Source organism: Oncorhynchus nerka, linkage group LG10 (assembly GCF_034236695.1).
Source record: "Oncorhynchus nerka isolate Pitt River linkage group LG10, Oner_Uvic_2.0, whole genome shotgun sequence".
In the NCBI taxonomy this organism is placed as follows: domain Eukaryota; kingdom Metazoa; phylum Chordata; class Actinopteri; order Salmoniformes; family Salmonidae; genus Oncorhynchus; species Oncorhynchus nerka.
The window spans coordinates 24,677,802-24,691,461 of record NC_088405.1 but is presented as its reverse complement, the minus strand read 5'-3'; the positions used below and the strand labels follow the sequence as shown (position 1 = coordinate 24,691,461).

Genomic DNA, 13,660 nt, shown 5'->3' with positions numbered 1-13,660 from the left:
TGTCTCTCTCTCTCCCTTTCTTTGGAATGTTATGTGTAGAGGGATAATATCACTTTATGTTATTGAGTTAGGAAATAATGTGATTGTGCCAGCTAATACATTCTAGTATTTCTTTGTGTTCTGAAATGCCCAGTCACCTTTACTTAGCATACTTCCATATCAAGTGTTTTTCTGAAATGCTCTTATTTTTTCAAGATTAACTTTCACATTTCACATATTTATTATAAGCCTACAGGTTTCACAATAACTTAGTGTTTCTGTAATCTACTATTGTAATTTGTGTATTTTGGGTTTGATGTAATGTTTTTGTTCTCTCTATCCTCAGTTTTTTGGAGCTGAGCATGTTCTTTTCAGTCAAGGCCAAGGCGGGCGAGAAGGAAGTCTCTCCCAACACGCTGTTTTCTGTGTGGCATGAGTTCTCCACTGATTTCAAAGATCTTTGGAAGAAGGAAAACAAACTGAGGTTACAGGAACGGTAAGGATTGGTGCAAGCGGTGTTTTGCAGTTCTTTTATGTGTGTTGAGTCCATCCTATTCAATGAATGCCACTCTTTGCTGGGTCTTACTTTGGGGAGGGTTGTACAATATATGTTCTGAACTTCTACAGACCTACCACAGGTCGACTGTACGGTACATGTCAAATCTACATGTCTACTTTTACTACTATAGTGCCTTCAGAAAGTATTCAGAGCTTTGACGTTTTCCACATTTTATTACGTTACAGCCTTATTCTAAAATGGATTAGAGAAAAAGAGCAATCTACACACAATACACCATAATGACAAAGCAAAAACTGGCTTTTAGAAATGTTTGCACATTTATTAAAATATATATATATATTTACCCTTTGCTATTAGACTCGAAATTGAGCTCAGGTGCATCCTGTTTCCATTGAGATGTTTCTACAACTTGATGGGAGTCCACCTGTGGTAAATTCAATTGATTGGACATGATTTGGAAAGAGACCGACCTGTCTATATAAGGTCCCACAGTTGACAGTGCATGTCAGAGCAAAAACCAAGCCATGAGGTCAATGGAATTGTCCATAGAGCGCCGAGACAGGATTGTGTATTTGTATTGTATTTATTATGGATGCTACAAGCTTAGCACACCTGTATTTCAGGAGTTTCTCCCATTATTCTCTGCAGATTCTCTCAAGTTCTGTCAGGTTGGATGGGGGCATGTCTGCAACATTGAAGGTCACCAAGAACACAGCGGCCTCCATCATTCTTAAATGTAAGACGTTTGGAACCACCAAGGCTCTTCCTAGAGCTGGCCACCCGGTCAAACTCATAAATCGAGGAGAAGGGCTTTGGTCAGGGAGATGATCAAGAACCCAATGGTCACTCTGACAGAGCTCTAGAGTTCCTCTTTGGAGATGGGAGAACCTTCCCGAAGGACAACCATCTCTGCAGCACTCCACCAATCAGGCCTTTATGGTAGAGTGGCCAGATGGAAGCCACTCCTCAGTAAAAGGCACATAACAGCCCGCTTGGAGAATGCCAAAAGGCACCTAAAGACTCTCAGACCATGAGATGACAAGATTCTCTGGTTTGATGAAACCAAGATTGAACTCTTTGGCCTGAATGCCAAGCGTCACATCTCGAGGAAACCTGGCACCATCCCTACAGTGAAGCATGGTGGTAGCAGCATCATGCTGTTGGGATGTTTTTCAGCGGCAGGGACAGGGAGACTAGTCAAGATCGAGGGAAATATACAGAGAGATCCTTGATGAAAACCTGCTCCAAAGTGCTCAGGACATCAGACTGGGCGAAGGTTCACATTCCAAAAGGACAACGACCCCAAGCACACAGACAAGACAATTCAGGAGTGACTTCTCGACAAGTTTCTGAATGTCCTTGAGTGGCCCAACCAGAGCATAGGCTTGAACCCGATCGAACATCTGAGGAAAAACCTGACAATAGCTGTGAAGCAACGCTCCCCGTCCAACCTGACAGAGCTTGAGAGGATCTGCAGAGAATAATGGGAGAACTCCTAGTGGTTAGAGCGTTGGACTAGTAACCGGAAGGTTGCGAGTTCAAACCCCCGAGCTGACAAGGTACAAATCTGTCGTTCTGCCCCTGAACAGGCAGTTAACCCAATGTTCCCAGGCCGTCATTGAAAATAAGAATGTGTTCTTAACTGACTTGCCTGGTTAAATAAAGGTTAAATTTTTTTTTTTTTTTTTAAACTCCCCAAATACAGGTGTGCCAAGCTTGTAGCATCATACCCAAGAAGAATCGATTCTATAATCGCTGCCAAAGGTGCTTCAACAATGTACTGAGTAAAGGGTCTGAAAACTTATAACTTATGCCATATTTCAGTTTTTCACTTTTAATAAATTAGCAAACATTTCTAAAAACCTATTTTTGCTTTGACATTATGGGGTATTGTGTGTAGATTAATGACAAAAAACGATTTCATCAATTTTAGAAAAGGTCTGAATACTTTTCCCGAAGGCACTGTATATCTCCCTGGAACACAAGGAACCTACTGTTTCACATTCACCTTCAAGCACACCAAGCACATTACCTTGACAAGCCATGTGAAGCCATCTGTTGGCTTAATGTGAGAATAAAGCACCTTGACTGAGGTCAAATGTCGTGCACCTTGAGCTCTTCGACTCCCCTTGAAACAATAGAGAATGCTGTGTGTTGTAACAACCAAGGATGCTGAAGCAACCGAACACCATTAATCCCAGAATGCAGTACATGTTTTATGTAATAATCTCGTAGAAGGGAAATGTATCAGACAAACCTACATTTTGATTCATATAGATATACTCATATTTCTATTGAACCTACCATGTGAGGTAAATATCAAGCAGAAAGTCAGGATTTGCCATAGATGAGTGTTGAATCTTCAGTGTTGAAATGAATGATCCCCAAACATGAGTTTTCAATAGCATGCATCACATGTTCACTATTAGATCCTATCAGAGTCATTCAAATTCATAGACAAGATAAGAAAGAGAAGAGTTGAAACGACCCAGATCGGTTTCATAACCCCAATAATGAAAAGAACACATGAGCGATTCTGTTAGCTTCCAGTGGTTTGATGGTTTTGGAGATAACATTTGAAAAGTCAACAAATGCTAATTATTTCGTTCTGCTGGATGTAGATTACATTGTGATATGTACTTGTAAAAATAAAAAGTAATGTCTTGTGTTTTGTTAATTTGCGGGAAATGATTAAAACAAAGTTGTAATCATTACCTATTTGGCCTACCACCATCTAGACAATTGGGAAATGTAGAGCCCCCCCGCCCAACCTGACTTACTACAAAGGCATACCAAATTTGGACAAACACGCACACATGTGAATGTACTGGTCTAGAATGTTTTTTTTACCGTGTGCAGTGTTGAGAGTCAGGCCACTGAATGGTTTAAACCTGTCTCTATCATCACAGTGGATCAGAAATGGGCTTCTTAAAACATTGGAACTGGTCACCCATAACTTTCTCCTGTATAAACAGCAGAGACCCAAACCTTGCCTGGAAAACCTCACTGCTGAGTTGCCTGACCTTTTACTACTGCAAACATACCTTATCTCCATTTCTAGGAGAAGGTACATTTCAAATGCAAGCGTGTGTGTATATTACAAATGCATGGCTGAAACTAGTGGTGTCTTTTCAGACTGAAAACGGCAGAGGAGGTTTTCAAACAAGCCAGAGAGAAGGTCTCGTACAGCGTCAAACCCAAACAGTCCTCTGGAATAGTGAGTTTTCTTTAAGTCTCTTTTTCCTTCTTCCTAAACCATTTTCTCCTAACCGCTTTCTGTATATCATCTGTCGCTTTATTCCCCATAAAATACAGATGTAGGAACTTAATTTTACCTTTACTGTCACAGAAAATAATCATGCAGCAATAGGATTTTAATGAATAGTCGATTTATGTAAATCACGAAGCTCATCTGCATGGAAAATTCTCAACAACAAAGGAGTGATCAAATTAAGATCCTACAACTGTATTTTCCCCCTTCTCACTCCTAGTTTTTAAAATCTCTGTAGAAATTCCCCCTCCACCCCCGTTACCACTTTATTTTAGTGTCAAAATGCGGGGGTGAATTCATTTATGTGCCCCATTGTAATGTCTGAAACTCACTTCCATCTGTTTTTATTCCACAGAAAGCCAAACTCGGTCAGAAGATCTGAGCCAATGGACTGGAGAAGTCTTACCCAGGAAAAGTTTGCACAAGTGATATGTCTTTTTAGCTATTGTATTTTAAAATATGTTATGTTCTTTTCTTTTTTTAATAGTTTATTTCTGTCATCCAACTGGTTATACATGTAAGTATGCCCAACATACTTGTTGGAAAGTTTGATATAAACCCTGTACCATGCTTTGGCACTATCTGTCAATGAGAGATTTCTCCCAAGTCCAAAGTAAGTATTGTAGAATTAATTAAACAGTTAATTATTTTGTGGCAGATGCCATTTTAATGAGAAATGCATCGTTTTACAGTGCGACACACATGTTCTGGTATCCAGCCTATCCCCTGTAGCATTTGATAGAAGACACCAGTTAAGACAATCATGTTTCAATAAGCCATTTCTATCCATCCCTGCACTGCCTTCCAGTATAAGAAGGAGAACAAGAGTGAGCTTGTGTATATATATTTGCTTACCAGACAGCAAGTCAAGTGCCTTTATAGCACACTGAGCTAGTTAATGACAAATGAGCCAATTCAATTAATCTACATTACAACCTGTATGGATACCAGACCTGCTTAGTGAAAACTTACATTGTGACAATAATCAGTTTATCATACACTGTAGTTTCATAGAAGGATGATACGTGATGTACAGTTGTAGTTTATGCAATAAATCATGAACTTAACCATGACTTGAGTTTAGCTGCTAAGGTATTTAGTACCAAGGTATTTAGTAGGTCATGAGGATTTCACATCATCCTCTATTGTTTTTTATTATGGAACCATAGCTACATATTGAAATAATATTACAACTTAAAAAAATAACCTTATCCACATTACATGTAAAATGATATGCAATCTGTATGTGACATATCCTGTATGATTTGTATGTTTGAATTGTTTTCCTGTTCTATGTTCTGTATGAGCCTTGTAGAGCTGTTGGTGACTGTGTCCCCATTTGCGATAACGCCTTTGTTCCTGATAAAATACTATTTATTGAAATGAATCATCCTGAAAGTCTTTATCTGAATAGTTGTTGCACCTATTCTTCTCAAACATCATTAGTCAACTATATCCTTTATTGCCACAACATTTGCATTCAGACCACACAGATGTTTCACATGAAATAGATTTTATATATATTTATAGCTACTTATCCTTTGACATATACATATATATTTATAGTACAACAGTTATACATAAAATAGTAATATAATTTCTTTACTGGCTAGCTTGATATTTGTGTAAATTATTTCACAGATGGCTCTTAAATCCACAGGCAGATACTTAGACAGACTAGGTTATTTTTTCTCAGTCTGAAGCCCTATTGCCTGGACAGTTCCCCCAGGTAAGCCCAGTCCACAGCATGCCATAGGCAGCTTAAGAGCTCCACTTTCAGTCTAGAACTTGGTGCTGTGCTTATGATTTTATATGTTCCAAATGTCCAAGGACCCAGTTGTTTAATATGACTGACTGTGTTGAACTGAAACATGTCTGTGCTTCAGTTGGTGTTGTGCAATGCATCCATTTATGTCTGCAATTTGTAGTTTTTACCATAGCTGTCCATATAGTCAAAGGGCTAATAGATGGGCCACTCTGTACTACCAGTACCTGTAGGGTTCATTTTGTGTGATCAGTAGACCTGTGTACAAAGTGATAATGCAGCATAGTCCAATATAGGGGAGAGGTACTACTAGCTTGTCCCCTGTCATGTCTACGGTATTCATGTTCATGTTAACGTTCACTTTCACAGTCACATTAGTGTCCATGGTGACTGTCATGGTCTGGTTCCAAAGAATTCTTCACAGTTTTCCATTACCACTCACATCCACCGACATACAGCGACACTGTTTGACACGCTGCACCTTGCGATGGCGGAAGGCTGGTTGCAGCCCTGGACAGTCCAGCTGCACAGTGAGTTGGGTGATGCGGTGCGGCCTGCAGAAGGAACAGGACTGGAAGGGCTCTTGGGCCTTGTTGTGGTTCTTCCGGCCGGACCCCAGGCCTCGATTTGAGCTAGGGCTCATGTGGCGGGGGATGTAAAAGGAGTTACACTGGCCATAGCAGAAGCGGTTGACCACCGTACGACTCCGACAGCCCTCCTCGCTCACTGTCTGGCGGAGGGGTTGTGTCTTGCACCAGTCACGTCGGAGGTACCGGCGCTCCGTGACCACCAGGGCCTCCCGACTTGACGTAAGGACTTCGGGTTTCCGCGGCAGCAGGCGCTGACGCTCCGACAGGTTGCCTTTGGTCTTGAAAAGTGAGGGGATGGAGCCCTGGGGGCGGGGCTTCCTGGTGTCTGTGGCAATGCAGAGCACCCCAGCCAGTAGGACCGGGAGAGTGATTCTCCAAAACATGCTGGGGAAAATTAGACAGAAAGGTTAGTTTCAGTGCTACAAAACTAAGATTGAGCCTTGTACATAAACAGTGACTATACTGTGACTAGAATGTATTGGTTTAAGCGAGGTTGAGTCTACTGGGTATGTCTCAATCTACTGGGTATGTCTCAATCCTGAAGTTATTCCAGTGTAACAGCATTCCGTCTGTGTGTGTATGCTTTGGTGTTTAGCCTATGTATGTGTGTGAATGTTCACATGTCACATTGAACTTCCCCCTCCTCTTCACTCTGCCCTTTAAGGCATCATTGAGTTAATCAATCGATCATCTTGTCAACGTCTGTGTCAATACTTATATTTGCTTTCTTCTCAGCTACAGAACTCTTCCAAAAATAAACATGTCTTGCCATCAAAGGAAACCCTTAAACACCCATAACGAGAAAAGGAAGTTGATTTTATTGGTCTCGTCGGCGGGTAAAATAATTAGGGCTTTGCTTACTCTAGTCATGAACTATGCCGCAGATATGTAAACATGCATTAGCAGGCCCATCTGAATGTTATTAGGGGAGGAGAAGAGTACCCTGTGGGTCTCCATTCCCACTCTGTGACCAGGCCCTAAGCCCTATGAGCACTATAAACTGCTCTGTCTGTGTCTCTCTCCACACAGATGTGAGACCGAGATGAAACTCTCCATAAACACACATAAATACATGCCTAAACGCTCACACACACATACAATTCACAATGTAATCCAAAAATAAAGTTATTTAGAATTTGTCTTTCTGATTTTTACTGGAAAAAGGAAGTATGATTTAAGTTGAATACCTTTGTTGGGAAAGAAAATGACTGGTATGTATCTGTATTAATGCCAGTACAATTTGTCAGTCACTCAAAAATCTTTGCAACAGATGTTGTTCTTGAATTGCATATACAGTATAAAGTAAGAATTCTGAATGCGGACCAAAAGCCCTCCAAAGCCATTGGCTGCTCCAATTCCCTGAAAGACGTCTTTGCTGTGCAAATTGTGCATCCCTTCTCCATTTCCTGGACGTGGGACAACACAATTGGACGTGGGACAATGACTTTATCATGATCTACTTTGGGTTTCTGCCTCTGTTTAGTTTCTGCTCTTGACCCTGGGTCATGGCGCTCTGCCCTGTTAACCTCTCTGTCTCAATGAAACTGTCCCAATGTTCACAGTAATCTATTGGGCAGCTGTGTCTATGACCAGAAGGTAATGAAGTATAGAACAGCCGAGCCAGGAACCATGAGGATGGTGGAGAGCTAGGTACTGGTATACCCAGGAACCATGAGGATGGTGGAGGGCTAGGTACTGGTATACCCAGGAACCATGAGGATGGTGGAGAGCTAGGTACTGGTATACCCAGGAACCATGAGGATGGTGGAGAGCTAGGTACTGGTATACCGAGGAACCATGAGGATTGTGGAGAGCTAGGTACTGGTATATACCCAGGAACCATGAGGATGGTGGAGGGCTAGGTACTGGTATACCCAGGAACCATGAGGATGGTGGAGAGCTAGGTATTAGTATACCCAGGAACCATGAGGATGGTGGAGAGCTAGGTACTGGTATACCCAGAAACCATGAGGATGGTGGAGAGCTAGGTACTGGTATACCCAGGAACCATGAGGATGGTGGAGAGCTAGGTACTGGTATACCCAGGAACCATGAGGATGGTGGAGGGCTAGGTACTGGTATACCCAGGAACCATGAGGATGGTGGAGAGCTAGGTACTGGTATACCCAGGACCCATGGGGATGGTGGAGGGCTAGGTACTGGTATACCCAGGAACCATGAGGATGGTGGAGGGCTAGGTACTGGTATACCCAGGAACCATGAGGATGGTGGAGGGCTAGGTACTGGTATACCCAGGAACCATGAGGATGGTGGAGGGCTAGGTACTGGTATACCCAGGAACCATGAGGATGGTGGAGAGCTAGGTACTGGTATACCCAGAAACCATGAGGATGGTGGAGAGCTAGGTACTGGTATACCCAAGAACCATGAGGATGGTGGAGGGCTAGGTACTGGTATACCCAGGAACCATGAGGATGGTGGAGGGCTAGGTACTGGTATACCCAGGAACCATGAGGATGGTGGAGGGCTAGGTACTGGTATACCCAGGAACCATGGGGATGGTGGAGGGCTAGGTACTGGTATACCCAGGAACCATGAGGATGGTGGAGGGCTAGGTACTGGTATACCCAGGAACCATGAGGATGGTGGAGGGCTAGGTACTGGTATACCCAGGAACCATGGGGATGGTGGAGGGCTAGGTACTGGTATACCCAGGAACCATGAGGATTGTGGAGGGCTAGGTACTGGTATACCCAGGAACCATGAGGATGGTGGAGGGCTAGGTACTGGTATACCCAGGAACCATCAGGATGGTGGAGAGCTAGGTACTAGTATACCCAGGAACCATGGGGATGGTGGAGGGTTTAGAGAAGAGGACTGAATGGATGGTGGATGATGGTGGTCATGAGAAGGACAAGGGGGAGTTAAACGTCACCTCTTCAGTGTCTTCCAGAGCAACTGATGTGTGATAAGAATGTTTACATAATTCATGCATTGATGTCAGTAGGAGATTTCTGTGAAAGTTCAAGTTACGCACGACTAAGTCTGGCTCAACTCTATCATAAGGACACATCTCTTACACACACACACACACACTTGACCACACGGGGTCAAATGTAATGATGATGTTTCCTTCTGTCCCCACTGCATCTCAATGTCATGACCCTCCTCCATCATTCAATGATCTACTCACCAGTTAAACAAATGCTTTTGTCCCTAAAAACATCCAGTGACTACTGATCAGAATGGATGCACTCAATCCAACACAGTGGGCTTCCTGCAAAGTTTTTCCTCTTCATTAGTTAAGACGACTAGCCCAGGTCTGGTGAGTTTAAAGGCCCTAGGGTTTGGAGGGATATCCTGACTGTGTACACAGCAGATGACAGATATGTTATACAGTCAGTGCTTCAGTCCTTCTCCACTTCCAAACTTTGCCTAAGTATGATACAGACGACCCTGCCAGCTATCGTCATCAATCTCACAGCAAGACAAATTGCGGTTTGGAGGTTGGGTGGGGAAGTGGGGGGATAATGATAGTGTACAGAGAGACTGTTGGAAAACAAAACAAACTCTTTAGCCCTGACTTTACTGCTTGCAGCCCCCCTCATCCACCCCCCTGACTCTCTCTCTCACCAATCATCATGGAGTCTGAGCCGGAGGGAGACTGTGGTTTTTGTATTATCGGTGAGACAGAGCTGAACTGGACCATGCTATCTGTCCACTTACAGGGCCACTGCATGTTATATCACAACCACAAATACCAGGCTCTATACGCTTGAATGAACCGTCTCAGACCTCAGGTCTACAAATAATGGACTCCAAAAACAGAACTGGGATAGCCATCTCCCAGAGTAAGAATTGCCAATGGCAACTTGAGCTTTACTGACCGCAGTGGGCGGCTACACTTGGATGAACTTTCCGTCTGCACCAAAGTACCAGCGCCTCTATCGTAGCAGATCAACCATTTTAGGTCAAGGGTTCTTCAATAATGCAATCTGCTAATTATTCAGTCAATAAGCTCAAAGCAGTACCTTCCACATAGGCCCTGAGATAAAGTGTTAGCAATGACAAGAACAGGATAACTGACGTCAATTATTGTATTCAATTCAACAGGCCAAAGCTCACACACAGAAAACAAAACTCTGTGTTTTTACATGAAGGCAATTACATTGGACTTCATTATCTCCATGTGTGGCTTGCATTTCCCCAAACTGGCCTCTTCTGGCTCATTAACTGTGAAAATGTGCATTTTGAGGAGCTTGGGTTGAATGTGTTCAATGCCAACATGCCCCTGAGCTGTTTGGACAGCCATTTGTCACCACAATCCATTTTCATAATTACTGCCAGCTGAGAGATGCTCTACTGGTCTCCAAGTCTCCAGCAGTTAGGAGAGGCACTTTGCTCTCCATCCCCCTCGGTATTATTAGTAGAGATATTTACCCCGCACTTAACAGTAGACACACAGAGTGAGAGCAACACATTGTAGAGAATGACCAGGCAGGGAAGTAAACCCGGCTTGCTGGCCTGAAAGACTAACTCCCTACACATCGCACCAATAGGGTTAACTCACATGGTGGGAATTGTAACATGGCTCATATAGGACCCGATTCTAATTAAGGAAATTACGCCTTTCTTACGCACGCCTTTCCTACCCACTTCTCACCAGCTGGTATTACCTTATGAAGTTGAGTAACGGGTTTTGCAGGCGTTGTTCCCTTGCGCGCAAATGTAATTCAACGGCTGAAAACACTCCCAAGTGCTTGCCAACACATTTTCTCTAGGAGTTTTCATTCAATAGGGTTTTCATTACATTTATCGTAATCCATTCCTTTAAATACTGTGTATGTTTAATTAGGTACACAGCATTTCTGCCACCTCTGGTATCTTGGCCCTCCCAACCCTACGGGAGGGCAGCTTCTGCTCAGCCCAGTCCAAGCTCTTCTCTGTCCTGGTACCTCAATGGTGGAAATAGCTTCCCGGTTAAACTAGGACAGCAGAGTCCATGCCCATCTTCCGAAAGCACCTGACCCCCCAATAGGGGTTGAACAATAATCCTATAAATCTACCCTAATCCTCACTAATCATGGAACTGTATATCAACCGTCCAGTCGTTGTGAACTGTGCGTCAGGCTCCAGGTTGAACCTGCTACAGTAGGTGTGTTCTGAGTTCCATAATGATTCAAACAGGCTACATGTTCCAAATTACTGCATAACGTCATCCTAACAGTATGCACTAATAGCGACCCTCAGGAACAACTTGGACATGACAGAGAAAGGTCAACGGAATGGAAGGATGCAAAATGTAAACTACAAATTGAAGAAAACGAACACTAAAGTGACAGCTATAAATGTATGTGGGTATTACTGATGTTGGCTCCCGATAATGGCTAATATTTAATATGATACAAATTGTATAATAAAAATGAGAAATTCAAAAAATCAACTCGGCAGATTCAGGTCTAAAAGAAACATACAGCTTGGGTGTACTCATACTCATTTAGCTCTTAACAATAGCTCTTAAACACTTATAAATTCCATTGCAACGAGAATGTTGTTATTTCAATCGCAAATTAAATGCTTTTTCCACTTGGAACTGTCAGGTTCGCCTGACGTTATTCATGGTTTCCTTTGCTTGTAAAGGCGGTGGAATTATGAAGGAATGAAATATAAATATGGTTAATCTGTAGACACACCTTCATGTCTTAGATTTCCACCCTGAACGAATAGCAGGTGAATAGCATGCTAAATGCATTGTTCCAATATTACAAACATACAGTGTTCGGAAATTTAAATCTAATATTAATTAACAAAAAGCTCTTTGGATTAAACTGGAAATAATAGAGTGGGGAAGGGTTTATATCAAAGGGTTTATATTAGGACAAAGATGTGTCCTGCCTAAATCCTCTTTGGAATCAGAGCTATCAGTCCAAGGTGGAGCCGTCACCGGAGCGGGGAATCGGATCAGAAGCCAAGCTCACTACTCACACAACGCTTACACACGCAAACTCTCACCCACACATGTAATTCATCTGTCTCTCACATATTCACAAGTCCCGTTAATACCTGCTTCTAACTTGCATAATTACTCCTGATATTTTCCACGTTCTGATTGTGCCCACATTATTAGACAGGTGTAGACAATCAAAAGACACATCGTGATCTGATTGTGATCAGATCATCCTGTCCACCTCCAGAGGTAGTCAGACATGCATGGTGTCTGGATATCTTACTTATCTTAAGTGTAGACAGATCTGGACAGAGACACCATTTCAATCATTATTATTCCACTCTCTGAAAGCATTGACAGGTGGCACTATTGACTGACTACATCAATATATATCTTACAATAAATAAATACATATTATTTTGAAAGATTATCTGTGAAATGTGCTTAAAAGAAGGGACCAGGAAATCTGGTCACAATGCAGACACGTTGGACGGATAACACACATTTTAATACCATGTGTAGACACATTTCTGGAAACGTGGGCACAATCAGAATTTAGACAAGATCAGGACAAATGACCCATGTTAGCACCAGGTATAAACAAGGCTACAGTCTCTCTTACACACTGATGGATTTACACTGTGACTAAAAGTTACATTCTTACATTAATGCTATAGCTTCTCCCACACCTACACAAGCCAAATCATTTATCACTAATAGTCTTTCATTCATTAGCCAAATCAACAATCACCCACACACCCATTAACTCACTGAAAGCACTCACTTCCATAAACATTCAGGAAAATTCTTCTTCTTCCTGTGATTGAATCTCACCCTCTATATCTGTTGCTCTCCAGCCTGAATAACTGATCAGCCACCAAGACTACTGTATGAACAGAAGGAGGAAGACAGTGACTGTACCTCTTGCCACAGTGTCCCAGGACAGTGGGGTGATCCTGTCTCAGTTAGGGGTAGCTGTCCACCCTTACTGGTCCTGTAGAGGGAATCCTGGTGTTGGTTTCCATTGGAACAGCAGGGGTACCCGAGGTGGACTTTCAGCTGAGTGTCCCAAGGTCTGTGGTCCTGTTTCCACTGAGTCTGTATCTTTGAGTTTATTAATAATCCATATTTATCTCAAAATATGTATATATCTTTTTCTCCTCTCTTTGTAATCTGTCTTTCTATGCCATTGGGTTTCTGTGTCTCAGTATTCTAGTTCGGTGTCTCTGTGTTTCCAGCTGGGTTTGGAGTCGCACTTCTGCTTCCCCCTAGACATAGATGGGGGCTTTCTATTGGCTCTGACCACAACATGAATCAAACCAAGCCTCACCTCTCTCCCATACCCTCTCTGTTTCTCTGCATACTTATCCTCCCTCCTGTTTCCACAAACATACTCACTGCTGACTCTCCACTCTTGGAATCCCCTGTCAGTCTTGCTCATTCCCTCTTCCCTTCTTCACTCTATCAATCCCTCTAGTACTCTGAAACCCCAAATCCATCTTGCTCTCCCACTATCGCCCCCTTCACGCAATTTCCTCCCTCACTTTCCCTGTCTCTCCTTCACTTTCATACTAATATCTCTCTCTCACTCTCTTTCCACCTATCCACCTTTCTTCTCCCTTGGCCA

The 13,660-nt window shown here is 42.7% G+C and overlaps 3 protein-coding genes across 3 annotated transcripts in view; 2 read left to right on the top strand and 1 right to left on the bottom strand.

The window, feature by feature from the left end:
• Positions 1–5,157, top strand: part of LOC115135047 (formin-2-like) — a 69,251-nt gene extending 64,094 nt beyond the window's left edge. Inside the window, 3 exon segments of the mRNA XM_029669267.2 lie at positions 326–475; positions 3,635–3,716; positions 4,126–5,157. Coding sequence (XP_029525127.2) covers positions 326–475; positions 3,635–3,716; positions 4,126–4,152 — 259 coding nt within the window. The 3' untranslated portion in view covers positions 4,153–5,157.
• LOC115135051 (gremlin-2-like) lies at positions 5,142–13,490 on the bottom strand. The gene is made up of 2 exons (XM_029669271.2): positions 12,955–13,490; positions 5,142–6,509 (listed from the first exon to the last, which is right to left on the bottom strand). The coding sequence occupies exon 2, from the start codon at positions 6,506–6,508 to the stop codon at positions 5,954–5,956; it is 555 nt and encodes a 184-aa protein (XP_029525131.1). The 5' UTR covers position 6,509; positions 12,955–13,490; the 3' UTR covers positions 5,142–5,953.
• Positions 7,711–8,967, top strand: LOC135573694 (uncharacterized). The gene is made up of 2 exons (XM_065023283.1): positions 7,711–7,721; positions 7,962–8,967. The coding sequence occupies exons 1-2, from the start codon at positions 7,711–7,713 to the stop codon at positions 8,965–8,967; spliced, it is 1,017 nt and encodes a 338-aa protein (XP_064879355.1).
• Positions 13,491–13,660: the final 170 nt, after the last annotated feature.

What these genes read in the sequence shown, in the direction of transcription:
- LOC115135051 (XM_029669271.2), bottom strand. Translation starts at nt 6,508, where the DNA reads ATGTTTTGGAGAATCACTCTCCCGGTCCTACTGGCTGGGGTGCTCTGC.